This window comes from Hippichthys cyanospilos, chromosome 1 (assembly GCF_059441005.1).
Source record: "Hippichthys cyanospilos isolate Australia breed blue-spotted pipefish chromosome 1, RoL_Hcya_1.0, whole genome shotgun sequence".
Taxonomy (NCBI): domain Eukaryota; kingdom Metazoa; phylum Chordata; class Actinopteri; order Syngnathiformes; family Syngnathidae; genus Hippichthys; species Hippichthys cyanospilos.
Genome location: NC_142369.1, coordinates 25195318 through 25213942, shown reverse-complemented (window position 1 = coordinate 25213942; position 18625 = coordinate 25195318). Strand labels below are relative to the sequence as shown.

At 41.6% G+C, this 18625-nt stretch overlaps 1 protein-coding gene and 1 long non-coding RNA gene across 3 annotated transcripts in view; one reads left to right on the top strand and one right to left on the bottom strand.

The window, feature by feature from the left end:
* LOC148429834 (uncharacterized) overlaps positions 1 to 3272 on the top strand; it is a 37938-nt gene extending 34666 nt beyond the window's left edge. For both annotated transcript variants that reach the window (XR_015866909.1, XR_015866907.1), the window contains one exon: positions 2313 to 3272. This is a non-coding gene — a long non-coding RNA (uncharacterized LOC148429834). The remainder of the gene's footprint in view (positions 1 to 2312) is intronic.
* Positions 3273 to 12715: 9443 nt separating this feature from the next.
* mvk (mevalonate kinase) lies at positions 12716 to 18624 on the bottom strand. The gene is made up of 10 exons (XM_088411768.1): positions 18245 to 18624; positions 17888 to 18035; positions 17506 to 17650; positions 16029 to 16184; positions 15503 to 15606; positions 15302 to 15347; positions 15051 to 15141; positions 14599 to 14718; positions 14250 to 14403; positions 12716 to 13149 (listed from the first exon to the last, which is right to left on the bottom strand). Exons 1-10 carry the CDS (start codon positions 18320 to 18322, stop codon positions 12998 to 13000), a joined length of 1194 nt encoding a protein of 397 aa, XP_088267894.1. The 5' UTR covers positions 18323 to 18624; the 3' UTR covers positions 12716 to 12997.
* Between the last annotated feature and the right edge of the window lies 1 nt (position 18625).

Sequence of the window (18625 nt, the reverse complement as noted above, 5' to 3'; positions counted from 1 at the left end):
ATTGCCCCGCACTCTCTCATTAGTCTCCTCTGGGCTTCCTCCTCACTGAGCTCGTCTGAAGTGAAAGGGCACACAAAATATATATCAGAGTGTCACCTAGGGGGAGAAAAAAAAGGGGAAAAATGATCACCCCCGGTCTCCTCACAAATCTGTGTAGCGCCATGCTGGCAGACAGCATTAGTGTTTCTATAGCCGGAACTCTGGGAGGCAGCAGGAAGGACTGCAGCTCAGGGAAAGGCCGAGTCACATCTTTGCTTTATTTAATAGAGTTACCGTATGCTACGCGGACAAAAGCATTGCGACGGAGACATTTGAATCTGCTCAATTATGTATTGATAGTAGAAAGATATTCAGATGGGCTTTTCAGCGATCTAGTGCACGGGCCAAGGCCCCGAAAAGCTCCCCGGTATCGTCCGTTTTCAGTTCCCGCACTGCAGGGGACGAGGCCACTTTTTGTCCATACGGTACATTTTCATTTTACTGGAAGCGATGACCCAAACCGATTGGGGCCTCTGCTCTACATCCAGAAGTACTTAACACAAAGAAGGTGTTGTAGAATAGATTTACACTTTTCAATATTGCGGCATCGCTCGTGGAGAGGCCACTTATATGCTGACCGCTGCGATTATGAGGAGCCGCGTGGGTGTCAGAACAGAGGTACTCAACGAGAAAATGGCTTGAAATTACATCAACAAATCCATACAAGAAGTTGGAGGGATCCAAAATAATATAGCTTTGATCTTCTATTGCGAACAGCGGGCTGCCGTTCATCTCCAGTGTTCTGAATTATCGATTTTTTTTTTTTTTGCATTAATCCCCACACCCGCTTCGGAAAAGCAAAAGGGCAGTCAAAGTGGGAAGGACAGCAGTACGCGTAGCGAAAATGGGGCAATATAAATGACCAGATGCAGGGTAGATTGACAGCAAATTTGAGACTTGCCGCCCGACTCTGGGACCCGGCATACAGTATGATTGGCAAAGCTAATTTCCTGCCAACATCCACGGCGGTTCTCGTCTAATTTTACCGGCACTGCAGGCGGAGTTGCAGAGGTCCATCACGGTCTCTGATGTGGAGGATTACGTCGTCTCTCCTGTTCACATGAAGCTGCCTGTCACGGGGCGGTGATGAATGGCAGGAAGGAAGAGAAAATGCACTGGCGGCTCATTGGATCGGAGGGGCAAGGTGAGGTCTGGCCCGGCAGTCGGCCTCAGGCTCATATCTCACCTTGCTGTCCTTTCTCCTCTCCGTGGCTGTGACCCCCCGCAGATGTCCAGGTGTACATTCACATATCAGCAGCACACTCATCAGTCGTCTGGTCATCCGGTAATAGACTACGGCATCGCTCTGACACCTGCTTTGACAGGGAATCCAATTCCATCAGTGTCTCAAGGTCCCTTGAATAAAGAAGATAGTGTCCACCGAATCCCTTCCGTTCATATGAAAAGGGCATGTATAAAGGTCGGGTGTTTTGAAAGAAATGTATTTGATGTGGCGGTGGATAACAATCCCAGCCTATTGAAAGTGGCGCACTTCCTACATTTCGGAGGGAAAGGACTAGTGGCTGAGGTGAAACGCACCAAGCAACGATACGCATATCTTATATTGGTAATGAGCGTTCGTTTTTCTAAATCAACGCAGTGCATGTTAAATGATTTAATAACTAAATTTTCACGTCAAATTGATACCTTTAAAAAATTCTAGTTATTTTCAACTGAAAATGACATCACAGGTTCAAGGTTCAGGTAACGATCAATCTCAGCTCTTTAATTTTTTTCATATCTTGAAAAAAATAATGTAGCAATACCAACAATAGGTTACTAGGAATATTGTTGGCATTGCTAAAATGAATCCATCCATCGAGTTCAGTCGAAGAGAATGCAGGTATCTATTGATTAACTAGTAGTTTTGTTTGTTTTGTTAAGTTATCCAATTGTAATAAGCAATTGTGTCACTTCAATTCCAACGTGAGATTTTAACATACATTTACATAAATTATTGTGCCTTTTCTTTAGGCTATTGATCGGTTGGAAACAAATGCTAAATGCTTTGTATACAAGGATTATGTTTTGAGTTATAGCACCACATGTTGCTTTGACAGCACATGCAAATGAATGTATCCCTGTATAATTTTTTTCCACAAAATATCGTTGACACGGATAAAGATTTTTTTTTTAATTATATGTTTGAGAAGTTGCTAAAACAAATTAAGATGCATGTGTAGCTCAAAGCACCTAGAAAAAGCCTCGCGGCTCTTCCATTTCAGCTGCAATCATGCAAATGTTGTGTACTGAGAGATTCTTGCATCCTCCAGGCCAGGACATCCTTCCCAGCAGCCTGAGACCTTAAAGATGACCACCCAAGGGAGGCACACAAGGAAGTCATTTTTGCAAGCACAGCCCCTATTTTGCCTGTGAACCTCCGCCAACTCTGAGAATCCTTGAGGACTATACAAAAACATCCATTTTCAGTTGGGGGAAATCTATAACAGCAAACGCAAATCAATCACAGTAACCCCTGCTCAGACCAGCTGAATATGTCTGCTTATTTGGCTGCCTAAGTGTGTATGTGTGTGTGTGCGTGTGCGCGTGTGCGTTTCACCCACTCAGTCTGATCCACATTTCCGGGATATTCATAATTCATCATCTTCGATTCCTGACATCTGCCACTGATTGTGCCATCGGGTCGGCTGGAATTAGACACTCTTGGGAGCTGCGTTAATGTGCTGGTGGGCCAACACATGAACCCCGGCCGGGGGGTTGGGGAAGAGGGTGGAGGCCGGAGCGGCAGGAGCCTTTCACACTCCTAATGTGTAATTAGGAGCCAATTTGGAGGGCTGCCTTCCTCTGCTGAAATTAGCTGCCTGTTATTAATCGGGGCGACTAGTTCAATGGCATGATGGGTCTTGTGCAAATGTTACACAAAATGTTCTTAATTATGGCGAAGAGAGGGGCTGCAGCGCCTGGATCCTGTTCCAGAATAGCAGAACACAGGCAGAGACCGTCGACAGCGGCATTTACTAGCCGATATCTAATCAAGTTCTCGTTGTTTCAGCTGCGGATGCTTTCTAAACGCTTGAATACTCTGCCGCTCTGACATCACATGGAGGATATAGTGAGAATAAAAGCCTTTGAGCTACATGTCCCATGAAATCCATTTGCGACGGCTGAATGTCGGCACCACTTGAATGAAAGATTGTCCATATTATGTGATTACAAGCACTGGTCGTCCTTTGGAGAGTTAAGTGCTGTGACCCCGACAACGCTCATCAGCACTTGTGCGCTCGTGACTACACATGAGAATAAATACTTCAGTGTTCCTCCTCATACTTCTTGTTCGTTTTGTCCTTTTCAACCAAGTGGAAAAGTGGAAAATCCATATGCGGCTGGAACTAAAATACAACGGATCCCTAGAAGCAGAGCACTTTGGCATTTCAATGGCGATCGGAGGGAAAGGAGCACTTTGGTGTCTATCAGTAATGCTATACAGTAAAACTGGATAACAGCACTGTTGTATTTTTGGCCACTGATTAGTTAACAACCAATATGTGCTCTTGTAGCTATGCAGTGTACTCCAAGATATGTCACTAGGTTCAAGGTAAATTAACTATTCCAATTAGTCAATCCATAATGGCCAACAGGAAAATGTCAACAAAATTAAACCAGTTGTAATTTTTTTGGTTACTTCAGTACAACCTTTACAGCAACTTTTTCAGCACACAATAAAATAATGTTTATTTACAATGTAGTAAGTTTTACAATGGCATAAGTGTCGAAAACAGATCGCTGGCTTTCTTCCAACATTATTTCTTCTAAAAGTAATACATTTCGATCAATTGTGTTTAACTTCTGAAGGTCATTTGTATCAGATTTCTGACCTGGATGAAATGTGTGCAGAAAATGAGTCTCGCGTAAGGACTTTCTTATCTGGCAAAAGTAAAATCATGTTAATTTAGGTAAACAATGCAATAAAATGATGGAAAAAGCGATGTGATTTTACTAGGAATTTTGTTCGGTCAAACTATAATTTCTTGTCATGTGATGGTAATACAATATGTATTAATAATAACAGTGATAGAACAGAAATCTTCTAGCTTTATATTTAAGTAAATGTGCGAGTTCTCATCAATTCTATCCTGTTTTTGTTAAAATGGTCACATATTTCCCCAACTAATAAAAGACTCGATGCTTTGTATTCCTTTTCCCCCAAATTACCACAACAACAGCGCAATCACGGCCACTTTTATAGTTCTGGTGTTTAACAACACTCGATTGCATATTTATGATGTTGAAGAGCAAGCTTTTCCTATAAATATCATCTCAACAGGCCAAAATCCACAAAATGGCTCCTTGAAAAAATTTCCCCTGCAGAACAAGGACCCTACCAGTTGATTTTGAAACATTCAACGCACAGTGAGGGTGCACGCGAGTGCTAATGACCGCCCCTCGTCTCTGCAGCATGATGAGCTCACACTAGGGTCATTGCATGCTGCAAGGCCAGAAGCTTTTATTATTCTAAATAAATACAAACAGTGTGATGGGACAGCGTTCCACTCAAGCATTATTGAGAGAATAGTGGGGGAGAAAAAAACTTATGCGGGGGCAGAGAGTGACGTGTTGCTCAATTTGAAAGAGCGTCCGTTCGCCACAAGGTACATATGTAAAAAGTGAAACTGAAAAACATTTGATTCATATGGAAAGTGTTTTACTTATGAAAGAATAATGCTTTGTCCCATTTGTTACAACAAAAATGTAAAATTGGAGTAAAGGTTTGCACAGCAATGTATCATAGTAAGGAATATTTGGAATGCATAAATGTATAACCATTCTGTTTAAACAGGCAACATATAAATGTGTAACTTGGTGCGATGCAGGCTGGTTTGAATCAAATTTTCGTAATAAGCAGAGTTCAAATGTATCAAATTATGAGCGTCATTATCATTGTAAAGCCTGTATTTTTAAAACACAATCATTGTATTTAATGGTATTACATTCTGTAATCGTAAACATTGAATTGTGCCATGAGTGTAGTGATTATACAGGTCCAGGTTTTATATTGCATCATTGTCATAATGAATTGAATGTATGGTTCTTTTAAATCAATGTGTGCATTTCACACGACTTTCTGAGGCAAGACAGTTTAGAGGAGTTTCTTGATAGTCACATAATATTGGACAAGATAATGATGCGCTACACTCAAGAATTGGGGCAGAAAAAACTAACTTAATTATGGGTGAAAAAGGACTGACCAAATATTTGGGTCAATTCGACCAGACTTTCTGACCCAATTCTTGAGGTTATCTTGCATAAAACAACCCAGTTTTGGTGTTGTTTTGCGCTAAACATCCCGGAGAGTTGGTTGGAACTAATCCAAATATTGTGTTGGTGCTTTTTTGGCCCTTAATTGGGTTGTTTTTCACCCAAATAATTCTAGAGTGTAGTGCAACATATTATTAAACAAAATGATGAATTAAATTTTTATAAACTATGTCTTAAAATAACCGTACATTGAAGCCTCAATACTTGATCCAAGAAATAAGATAACTGAGAAACTTCAGTGATTGCCAGTTACACAAGCCACGTATCCTCATGTGGGTCTGGGATGTGCTGAAGCCAACCTCAGCTGTCTTCAGGCAGTAGGTGAGGGTACACTCTGAATCGGTTGCCATCTAGTCAGAGGGCATACTGAAGAACCACCATTTCCACGTACAGACACACCCGAGGACTGTCCAATTTACCTACCATCCATGTTTTTGAAATGTGGATGGAAACCTATGTACCTGGGAAAAAGGGAGAGACGTGCAAAATCTACAGTAGTAGGCCGGAGCCCAAAGCGAACCCACAACCTCCGCGTGTGAGGCAGATGTGCAACCAGTCTGAAATATGCCACATAGCAAAACGTAGAGAACGCATTAAATTCCCATAGCTTGAATGGTGACTTGTACGTACAGGGGTTGGGTTAACAATATTAGCAAGAACATTGTGTTCACTTAAAAGGGTTTACAAGGTTTTATCGTAACTATAGATTATACTGTAGCGCATACACTTCAATTGATCATTTTGAGAAATGTTGAAGATGAGTAGGCTCCATAAAACCAAAAGTCTTCAATTTGGGGGGGGTCCACAGGATATGAAATGCTGCGAGACCAAGTTCTGGCCCAGTGGACAGAGAATTAACTCCACTGGGGGAGTCTCAAGGGAGCCAGAGATGCTGGAGGTTATTCGACTGTGAGCCTATGGGGAGCGGAGCAGAGGTGACTGATGGTGCACTGAAGCCTGAGTGTGACACCTGGACCGCCTGTCACGGACCCAAGACGACAAAGTGACATTTGACAGGATGTGAGTTGAAACTGCAACAGCACAAGTCAGAACCGACTGACAGGGAGGATGAGAGGTGTGCGGTTAAACTCGATGATTCCTCCAACGCCTTTTCAATCTTGTCAGCCTCCTCTTTCCTCTCCTTTCCTTTGTCATCATGACCCTTTAAATAAACCGTGGTCCGGATGAGGCTGAAGCTATCAATTAGAGTCATCTTGATGAGCCCGTGTGGATATTAATCAGTAGGCATGTGACAGACTGGGATGAGAGAACCCAGGCCGGCAGGCACTTGAATTTCCCGGTCTACATCACTAAACTAAACTGATATCCAATTATGCCCACTTGGTCGACAAGCGAACAGAGCAGCTGCGAGTTGAAGAGTCTTGCGGTGTCAGAACTGGCCAGGCACGAGCTAGAGAAAGCCAAAACCTTGAAGGAGATGTCACAAGGAGGCTGGAGTCAGCCGCTTGAGTGAACGACGGTCCCCACGCTTGCCTGAAAGCATGACATTGCCAAAGGGGAAAAACAGCATTTTATCATTCAGTGCGATTCGTGCCCTCTCTCCCTGTCAAACATGCCATATGTCCCCGTCACAGGTCGTCTTGCTGCCTTATCGGGTGTGACAGGGCTATTCACACACTGCTCCCAATCAGACGCCATCTCCTGCAGGAAAAAAAAAAAAAAAAATCCCCACCATGGCTTGGTGACAGGCTGTCAGGCAGAGGGCAGCAACCTCCACAGGGCTTCGGCTGAGAGGCCGCCCATCTGGGGAAGGGGCAGAGGCCGGAGGTTACTAAGGGAGACGCGACGTAGACATCCGAGCAAATACGCACTCTTCCCAAAACCTAATTCGGCCGACAGGACCTAAAGCTTAAGCGCATCAAAGCGTCGGACAATGTTTTATGTGCGAAAAGTTGTGTCTTCTGTTACTTTCCTCACGTCTGAAACTTGATATTACCCGACTGAAGGGTGGAAGAGCTCACTCGGGATTTCCCACTCTGACCCGGTCATCAATCGAGTGACACTTCAAAATTCAAACACCTCGAGTGCTGGTACAATTTGGCTAAGGGGGGAGAATGTCACACAGTTTCAACTCTTAAGCTTAATTAAACAATCACATTCTGAAGCAAACACATCTCAAGTCATTCGGTTAAATGACTCATTTACTCAAACCGCCGACTCGGTTTAATGTGAAACGAATGACAAGTGTTCTCTGCGTAATTCAAATAAAAGTTATGTTTCAGGTCGCTGTACATGCAGGTAGTTTTATCTCACAGCCAACATAACATTTAAGGGAGCCACTTCACTATGTCGGGTTTAAGTAGTGGGCTTTTGCTCATATTGGCTTCTAGGGCTGGGGAATGTATCTTTATCGTACTGCTGCCTAGATAGGAACATTCAGGCTATTTATATTGAAAATTCAGACACCATTAGTCAACTATGCTCACGTTGCATGTACAGCTCAGGCCTACCAACCATATGCCTCCTTTTATGTTTGACATTCATGAACACCTAATGCTACTACTCCATGACATGTAGAACACAAGCGAGAAACCTATTTATGGATCATAAGCAAATGAGACAGCCACATGCCATCAACCCACAGATATCATGCCATGCAAGAGGAACCAAAATCCAAAGAGGAAAGCCGTAACTCCTGAGGTGGCTCTTGGGGGAGGTCGTGGACATCATGCCATGGACAGCAGAAATTTAAATGCTGAGGATAGGCTGAACACATTTGCGTCGGGTTGGGTCCTTAAGCCACTATCCCACCGAAGGGCAAACGCTCGCGAGTGTCTGCGAAGACAGCGGCTCTTTTGATCTCCTCCAAGGTTTGTTCGAGGTCACCAGGTCACTAAAAGGTCATCAGAGTTCGCAACAAGGTCCCTTGAGGTCGGCCCAGCAACATTTTGAACATGTTCAAAATTTTCTTGGAACAACAGCAATGTCTTGCCGCCTCTGGCGACCTTGAACGAACCCTGGAGGAGAGCGAAAGAGCCGCTACCTTACCGGACACTCGCCAGTGTTCGCCCCTCAGTGGGATACTAGCTTTAAATTTGCTTGCTACTCCAGGAGTTGGCAATTGGTCCCAAATGCTCCCAAACAGTTGCTGACCCAAGTAGACATGTATGAGAATGCAAAATAATGAAATACCAAAGCAGGTTCTCTACTCTCAAATGGATGAAACCGAGACAAGCTAAAAAAGTGATGCCAAATTCAACTCTCATTTGCCTACATGTCCCTTCAAGTCTGAGCCACAGAGCAACATCGCCGTGAGGGGAGGCGCCATAAACACTAGTCAACACACCAGCTGGTTTCCGGAATCATCTCTCAACCAGTGGATAAGCAGTCGGCTCGTGTACTATGTCATTTCCTCGCTTGGGAAATTGCATATCGAGGTGTGTCATTTTGGGGTCTGGAGATATAGCTTGCAAGCTAACTGCATGTTGTAGGAAGTGCTTTGTTATTTTAGCAATAATGTGACTGTTCATTTCTTAACCTGTACGGCCTTTGAATTTAACATTGTACTTTGCCTTTTCAGACAAAATTCGTCTGGCCGAGACAATTTGAGCTTGAAATAGATGTATTCAATCTTCATTATGCAGGGTGTCACTAAAGCGTTGACACAGGCAGTCGGTGGCATCGTGTAGTTACTGCATCAGCTTCACCTCAATCAACCAAAGCAAGTCAACATTTGCAAAAGAAATGTTAAAAATCATTCTCAATATTCAATCTAACTTTCGAGACTAAAGGGAAACGCTGCATGTTTTCAGGGAAGATTTTTTCAACCCAAACATGAACAAATTGACAGTCGACCTGCACCCAGGTTCAACTGTGCTTAAAGTCTTTCCAGTGTAATTTTTTTTTTTTTACATTTGAGGATTCTTTTGAATTCTACATGCATAGAGCACTGTTCAAGTCTGATGGAGAGCATCTGAAGGCACTTCAGGAGCTTCCATATTTACGCTAGAACCAATGCACACTCTGACTTATAGCTCCTTTGCTCCACTAGCAATAACACCGCGGCTGCTGAATGCATTTACTAAGTGAGCAATCAGTTGCAAAGAGGTCTAAAAATCACACTTATCACCCCAGTGATGATATGCAGAGAGAAATAAATGGGCGAAGAACAAGTAACAGTGGGGCAAGGGGGAGAAGTGCTATTACCTGATCCGGGTTCTCTAACATAAAGAAGTGAGACGTGTCACCTCAACGGCTATGGAGGGGGTGTGGAAAAAAAAAACACTCTGAGCACACATTTTATGAAACATTTTCTGTGAAATGATTGCTAATCTATGCGAGAAAGCAATCAGCGACTCATTCATAATGCATGAGCGACGAGATAGCAGTTTTGCAACGCTTTTGGATTATTAGACGTTATCTTGCATGCAGCAGCTGAAATATGAATACTCCTACCTGTCTTATTGTAATTACATGACCGGCAAAAGTGGCGGTGAGGCAAAAAGGATGCATAAAAGTGAGACTGACAAGTGAGAACACCCATTACCACGTGGCCGCAAATAACTACAAATAAGAGTATGTTTCAAACACTTTAGTAAATCCATTTGTGCCATGACATATCAACTTAAAAGCAGTGAATTTAAGTACATCAGGCTGTCGTTTTAGCGGTCTATCAATCACAGGCTGTTATGTGATAACGTTTTGAGATCAGCCTCCTCCTTCACCCCGATCCTCTAATGGCAAATTAAAAAAAAAATGGATCCATCGAATTGGCTGCAATCCCAGCAAAATGATGAGAACCAATTTCAAAGAATGAAAGATATGGAATGTTGTGCTGCTCCTCAAATGAATGCAAATCAAATTTCATTTAGGATATTTTTGTTCTATAGACCGAAGTGCATTGAATATATTTTGTGCTGTTTTCTCAAGCTCATTTTAAAGCCAACAGAGAAGAAAAATGTGAAAAGCTTTTTGTTTCTCTACAGGAAAAGATTATGTGAGGATTACTGCACTAACATTATTAAATGCAACGAGAGTAAAAACGGCACAAGAGCTGTAATGGCGTGCATAAACTGAAACAGTAAAATATAAAGCACTATAATAGAATGAATATAGCGCACACTGCCTTTGATAGGCAAACTATATTTACTTTAACCAAGTTGTCAAGTCAGTCAGTTGGATGAAAAATAAACACTGCAGGGTTGCGGCTTGACTGAGGTTGACTGCTCGATATGAATACAAAGCTAAAAAACACGGGAGTTTTAAGTAGAAGTGGTGACGTGTTTCACCGACTTACATTCTTGGGGATTTTTCCTACAAGGAGCCAGAGAAAGGATGAAGGGTTCTATAAAAATCAATGGGTCTTTTCAAAGGCAACAAAAGCGAAAAGGTGCTTTTGTCTACAATTAAACACGTGCGTTAGTGGCACTGAGGGATGACAGGGTGTTGCAGGTAGCCGCTTCACAAAATCAATTACTGGATCAATACAACGACATGATACAATTCTGTGATGGAGAGAAAAAAAAAGGAATGTGGACTAGAAGTCAAAGTGTGTTAAGGGTTGCAGATGTTTACGACAAACACAGTCCAGGGGGACGATCCGCAGAGGGCCAGTGGAGAGTCATGTGCTTGACAGCCAGCCAATCCATTATTTGGAACTTTAGAAGAAAAACGTGTATTGGAAGGTCACACGTTCTAAGATGATTAATGATCGAGAGAAAAAGAGCTATGGTATTTGAAGCCCTTTTGTAAAATATCTTATTTTAACCCTTAATGAACACGGTACAGAAAATAATTGTTTTGGGGTTTATTTTGTTTTTTTTTAAGCAAGCCCAACCCTCATAAACCGGGGCTCCTTTGAAATTACGCATGACAGCTTTTTTTTTCGAAATAAAGTTATCATGGTTACGACCATGCGTTTCCTTTGATAAAGTCAACAACAGGAATCCCATTTTACATTTCGTTTGAGCTTTGTGAAATAGTTGCAATGCCATTAAACTACTTTTCTCTTTAATTCCCCTTTTAACGGTCAAGAGGCCCCTTTAACAAGACTGCCATTGTCCGCAGCTTGGTAACCAAGGGTAAGGTTGCAGAGAAGACATCGCTTTGTTTTGAAAGCTCGCATATTCCAAATGTATGTATATACATGTATGCATGCAATCCCAGATAGTGGGTTAGCGAAACCGATTATGTAAATTGCAAATGTATGATTTTCACAAGGGGCGGGACAGTAAGGAGAATACGTTAATTTCTCCTTAAATTCAGTTCACTTCTTTTCTTGGCAATGCAGTTAAACCTCACACCCAGCTCACTGCAAGAGTAAACACCCCTGGGAAGATCATTGACAACATCATGATGTTGATGTTTTTTGTTGCTGGGGAAAATGGGACACGTGCAGAGCTCATTCCTCGGTCCCGCTCTGGCGCAGCTACTGTAAATGTGTGACATTAAACTGTTGTCTCGGATAATACAAGCTGACATTATATTGTGAGGCCCGTGAGTCGCACATGCAGTCACCCTGTTAGTAAAACCAGCGGCCATCAGCGACAAGACCAGTTGTCAGTCAGCCCAGTCGTGTATTCAAACTTAATGGCTCCTGACAAGCTCTCCAGCCGCCCACTGGGGTCCCACGAGGAGAGAGACCCTGATGAGCATGACCGCTCAGCACATTCACATTTAACATGCCAAATCTTCAATCCAGTTAAGACAAAATAAATGCAATATCCTCTGTTCTGACCGTGCAAATCTGCACTCAACGTTGGTTGGTCTACTCTGATCTTTAACTTGTTTCTGAGAAATCATCTTTATTTCCAAATCTCTCCAACTCAGGTATTTTCTCTGTATCCTTGACCCCTCTGCCCCATATCCTGTGTTATCTGAAATAATCTTACAGCCTTCTTAGATTCAATCCGTCAGAGCAGAAAGAAGCAAGCGTTGACATTGGAAAAAAAAAACGTGGCTCACAGGAGTAAAAAAAAAAAAGGGGGGGGGGGGGTGCTTCAAATGAAACAAGCTCTGTTGTCACGCTCTTGTCCTCCTCCCTGTTGTCGATGCCAGTTCAATTGAAAAGCGCAGTGGTGATTACATTTCCGCAGGGGTTAGGGGCAACTATGCAGTGTACTGCGGAAGAGGGGGCGCAGGGGTGAACCAAACCATGACTCAATTGTGGGTTGGCACCATGCAAAGAGAAAGGGTGAGAAATGTCATTTGTTCACATACACCATAACACTTAATCTTGATGACATTTGAATTGGTGGGATCCAAAAATTTGTAAATCCCACCCTGACCTTTTTCCAAATTGGGAATATTCGAATATTCTGTGTAGCCTAAGCAGTATAACGTGATGTTTATGCAGCTGAGACGAGAAGAGGACAGCACAATCTATAGACAGTGGATTGCTCGTTAAGTGTAAAATACGTTGTGGTTGAAGCTCTAAATGTAAAACTCAGTCCTTGATCACTTTATTGTTTACTTTGTTACTGTACAATCGAAATTAGTGCAACTGCGCTTTAGTAACGCGCGCCATTGAGAAGGATTTATGGAACTCTACCGCCATCTAGCGGACAAAGTGTACTACCCACAATTACCAGTTAATAAACTGCATGATTTAGTTCATTTTTGCTCAGTGTGAAAATGTCCCTTGGTTCACTGGAGAATTTGAGCACACCTCAAGTCTTGTTCAAATTCTAATATATTCAACCTGCACGTCCATGGCTATGTCTTAATAAAGGTTTAAGACTCCTAAAATGTCTTCTTTTACAGATAGTGGGGAGTGCACCTGGACACCAGGCCCACCAATACTTGTTTCCCAGCAGTCAAAGTTGCAGTCTTTCAGCTCCTGGATCGTAGTCTGGACTATAGCAGAATCCGTTTCTACAAATGAAACACAAGTCATAATTGTATTTACTTAGAGTGGGCACGTAAAATCGGCATGAGGATAAGCCCTGAAAAGTAGACTCAATTTGTGTTTATCGTGATGATCTTCCATACTAAACGCAAACTAGAAGGATGAAATTTAAAAAGTGATGTGTTTATCATTTTGATCTTCAAAGCAGTTTGGATCAAATGAATTTAACATCCTCGATTTTGATCCATCTGCAAGAACTCCTTGTTCCTGGCTCCTTGTTGTGGCACATTCAAAACCAGTAACTTAGGAAAAAGATGATGACCTCAAAAAACATTCTGACAAGAAAATTACAACAAGAAGTGAGATTTTAAAACCTTAAAAGTTTATGATATTTAACCTCTCAAGAGATGAAATCAGCCCCAGTTTTGAAAAGCACATTCGGTGGAAGTTTGAAAGCGTAGTTATTACTCTGCCATGTACAGTTCAACTCTGGGTCGTTCAAGGATACGCAAGCAAGCTTATCAGCTAATAACATGTTTCCCAACAATGCGCTTGATCCACGAATCACTCTTTTTCATAAACTTCAAGCACAATTTAACTTTTAGACGGCTGGTTAACTAAAATAGGGACTTGACGAGGTATTTTATCAAGAAATTTCCAAATAGAAATGTTAAAACATCAATTTTCACACTTTCAATTTGCATGACATATGCCTGATTTTGTGAAAACACAAATATTTCTACACATATATAGCTTTTACTTAGTTTGATCCCCTCTCGCATATTTTAAACACAAGTACACTCACACTTTTTACACACATTGTAAACAACAATGAACTAGAACAGAAATAAGTTGTGAGCATAAAACACTGTAGGTATTTGTAGCTTTAGGGTGTGCATGCGTGTCTGGGTGTAAGCTGTGGCTGTCAGCAGCTGCAGCATAAATTACTTCATTGTGTTTATTTTTATTCTTCTGGTGTTTAATAGATGGCTGAAAATTGCACTGGCAACGGTGCCTCTCTCTTTCCCGCTAATGAGGGCATAACAAAATCTGTAAAAAACATCACTTAAAAACTATTGCGGGGGAAAACTTGACTGAATTTTCCAGACAACTAGCAGCGACCTACCTGGTCTCAGAAGAGTGATGCCACAGCCCCCTCCACCTGCGCCTGTTAGTTTACTGTGGAGACCCCTGGCGAGTGTGACCCGACAGAGTGTATCCAGGGCAGGATGCCCCACCCCCATCACATTCAAATGATGTTGGTTGATATCAATGAGCTCCTATAAGTGCAACGACATGAGACACGCGGAAAACTCCAGACGGATGGTAGCACTGACTTGAAATGTGAATATTCTGAATTGCTAACATATATTTACAAAAATAATGATACTCATAATATCTATCATCCAAATTTCATTTAAGATTTTTATGATGGCAAGTTTGATACATTAGAAAAAAAAAAAAAAAACACATACCTCTAATACATTGTAGTGCTCTCCCGTGATGGGCTCACGCGTCATCTCTAGAAGGACTTTCTCACAAGTGCAGGAAATAGCATCAACTGAGTCGAGCACAGAGGTCAAAATAGCAGGAAACTATAGAAATTGGGGGAATGAAATGTTAATATTCACTTCAACTTAGATCGGGCACAATTTTAAAGACGTTATAATAGACTTATTAAAAAAAAACTGCGGATTAAACTGCACTCGCCTGATCACAACACTGCCACAACATGCGGGCGAAAGTGTGCACACCTGCTGCTGTCGCCAGGGCAACAGCACACAGGGGTACCGTCTAAGAGTTTAATTTCAATATTTTATGACAGCACTCAGTACTAAGCTCCGGAGTATGTGCCACACAACAAAAATGTCTTTGATATCAATTATAACATTGCCATGTAACGCACGGGGGAGAAAACATTTAGTACCTTGTTAATTTTGTCCTTCACCCTGGCAACAAGTACCTTGGTGCTCCGTGGCACTTTAGTGTTGGTGAGGAGAATTCTTAATAATGGCACCCTGGAAGTCAAGCAAAACGCAAATAGAGAGGTGAGCTAAAATTGTTCTTTGTGTGCCCTGCCGAGGTGACAATTTATTCCCTATGACATTCATTTTGGGGAGTAAAATATGCGCTGTCATTTTATGAACCTACTCTGTGGAGTTTAATCAGTGCCGCTACCTGCTCAGTGGTATTATCCTCCCGGCCAAGAACCTCAGCATGCCTCCTGCACAGAAACAAATCAGTCATTAAAAAGATAATCATCTGATGATAATGAACACTGGTGCTGCGCATATTACTCCGGTGATTCCATTAAAAAACGTGTCCGTGGAGGCACAATGGTGTCACAAAATAAGCACTCTACCATACGGCAGGCCTCACCCCATGTCCCCACAGCGTTGTCTACTCCAGAAGGATTGCCGTGGATGATCGTTTCTCCTTGGAAAGCCCAACTGTTGATCAACTCCAGGTCCTCTTGACACCATCTGCAAAGATAATTTGCAATATTTTCTATAATAATATACCAGAGCAAAGCACTGGGACGGTACAGGAATTCTGAATAAATGATCGTTTTGTGACCAACGCTGTAATAAACCTGTATGTCATAAAAATATTCATTTAAAAGACTTCTTCTCTATTTCATCGTGAATTACAGAACCAATCTTAGCACAAATGAAATCATTTATTTCCTCACTAACTCAGTTAAAAATAAGTGTCATTTTTTTCAAAGTACTTTTGAAGACATAGTTAGGGTTAAGCTCTTTCTTTCTTTATATTGACCCCAAATGTAAATAACAAAATATAGAATGATTAAACTACTTTATTTGACTGTATTTGAGTACGCAACATGAAATGAGTATGACTAGCTGCTATGATTCCACTTTTATGATGTAGCATATGTGAATACCTGGAAGTGTGTTCCCACTCTTTGAGAGGGGCGGGAATGGTTCCACTTGCACAAAGCAAAGCTGCAGCTAAACACACAGAGTAGGCTGCACTCGAACCAAGTCCTGCTCCGGTCGGCAGCTCTGACCACACAGATATTGTCATGCTTGGCAGTTCACTATATGTGGAGGAAGGGAAAAAAAAAGTCGCTTGTGTGAATAAGAGCCTGCTTTTACAGTGAGATTAGTGGAAATGTCATTCACCGTGAAAACACTTCATTGACTTTTTCTGCTTTTAGAAAAAGTCATTGGGGAATATTTGCAGTATATGATATTGAGGGAGTTAAACAAGGAGTGTGTGCGCGCGTGTGTGTGTGTGTGTGTGTGTGTGTGCGCGTGTGTGCATGTGTAAAAAAATGTTGTTTTTTTGAGAATCTATGAACATTCTCTGCAGATATTTGTTATCAAGCTGTTACCTTGAAGTAAACACAATCAGTGTTTGTGAAATTTTACGATAAACATGTTGGACTGCTGAAAGGAATCCAGAATAAAGTGAAAAAACAAAACACTGAACTGGATGTTATTTTCCTTTACTGCCTTCACTGCAGGAGTCTGTGTCTTAATCTGTATAGCGGCTAAATAGTGTTCTGGACCCATTTGTGAAATGTGTCAACTTTGTACAAGTAAGGGGACCGCACCATCCCCAGCGTGTTAGCAGACTTTCAGTGTCAACTTCAACAACGCCCGTCACAGATCCATGTTAACTGACCAACACTGCACTGACAAAGAAGGGGGACTAACTACCCACTCAAATTGTTGAGTTTTTCTACAGTGTTGCCTACATGCATGGTAGAGTTGAAAGCACTTCTTTAAGCATGCAATTGCGCATAGGAACCAAATAGAAAATGAGAAGTGCAGAAATGTTTGAGATTGTTTATTTTGATGGCTAACAATTATGAGTTGAATGTTGGAAGTGATCATTTTTTTCAAAATATTCAATAAGGTGATGCAACGTGTGTGCTTCCTTTCCTATGAGGTTTATACACTACAGACAACACTTCAAAGAATATACAGGTAGCTGCCCCAAAAACTCTATCCAGGTATTCCTGGCTCAGCCCCTCTTTTAAATTTTAGAATTCAATGTGGCCTGCAAGACAAAAAGTTACTTTAAGAAACTATTACCACAGGCAAACATGACTGCTGTGTGTCAATGGTAATTAAAATTCCTAATGACCTGACACTCAATCGAGCATCTCAATCTGTATCTTCATGGGTAATCTTCATATGCCGTCTGCCACATTTTTTATGGTGGCAGACAAACCTTCATAATACTACGAGGTACTACAACAAGGGGAACTCTACAACTTTTTTTTCATGAGGATTTGAGCAGCACATATGCATGTATTTTTGTCAAATGCCCTTTTAGTCATTTATGTAGTTTAGAACATTTGAAAGAGCGGTGTTTTTATTTTTGGTTTGGTAAGAACAAAGGCATCTTACCCTGATCCAAACAGGGAGAGGTAGATATAGAGGAATGCCAAAGTGGCCATGTCGCTTGTATCCAAGTTTCCATTTGCAGCGCCAACAAATTCGCGTAGTCTCTTTACAAGTTCAGCGTCAAGACGCTTTAATTCCTCCTGCTTGCCTGTTCAAACAAACATTACAAGCCAAAATCTATAGTAAGCAAACGTATTCATAAGATGGCAATGATCCAACATGCAGTTTAAAGCCTGCCCTGAGTGATCAGGTAGCTGTGCCACAATATTGCGGAGGGAAGGACAGAATTTTAATATCAAGTCTTAATGAGTTTTTGTCAAGAATTTCTCTTAAGGTTATGGGATGGAAAATCAAAAATAGTGCTTTCAACAGTAGTATTCCTTACCACGTGGAAATGGGATAAGATGTTTCAATTCAGACGCATCCCAGCAGAGGAAGGCGTCAATGTTTGGGAGGTTGATGCAAACTTTACCCGTGTTGGTGGCTTTCAATTTCACATACGTTCTCAAATTCAAACTCACAGCGATTGCAACCTGTTAAAAACAACAACAACAACAAGACATTGTACGTGTCTCTGTTAATGCCTTCGGTCAGCAGTATTTGAAACTACTGTATTGACTATCTTAGATTAAAATGTCGCTTTATACGAATGGAGTTAAAACGTTATCTATACAACAAAGCTCAAAACGTTTCTGTAGCTTTGGCAAGCAAACATAGTACTTTTGATTCATTGCCGAATTACCTTCCCGTGCACAACTGCGTGTTCACCATGTAGAATTGCCTTTCCCGGAGCAGATATGATGCATTCCCCCACGTGCATCTTTTTTCTCAAAAATAAAGTGTCCAGGCAACGCAGATAGATGACCTGTGGAAATATATACAGCTAAATGTTATCCTCTTTTAAGGTGAAACATTCGTCGATTCTATCTACAATGCTTTCATCGAAGCTCAACGAATATTTGACAACTTCGTAAAAAATAGTACGTGAATAAAAGTACTACTGCCATGAGACAGGATGGTTTTCGGTGTTTTGTAATGACGCAGGCAGCTAAAAATATTGTTAAAGACACAGCTGATATGACGAAAACAAACCAGGAAACCTTTCGCAAATAATAACCAATCA

Bases quoted from the DNA above. Each gene is read 5' to 3' on its own strand.
- mvk (XM_088411768.1), bottom strand. From the start codon at position 18,322: ATGCACGTGGGGGAATGCATCATATCTGCTCCGGGAAAGGCAATTCTA. The intron at 14,719-15,050 runs GTACTAAATGTT...CAATTTCTATAG, and splicing joins TGAAGGACAAAATTAACAAG to TTTCCTGCTATTTTGACCTC. The intron at 13,150-14,249 runs GTAGGTCGCTGC...TTTCATTTGTAG, and splicing joins CATCACTCTTCTGAGACCAG to AAACGGATTCTGCTATAGTC.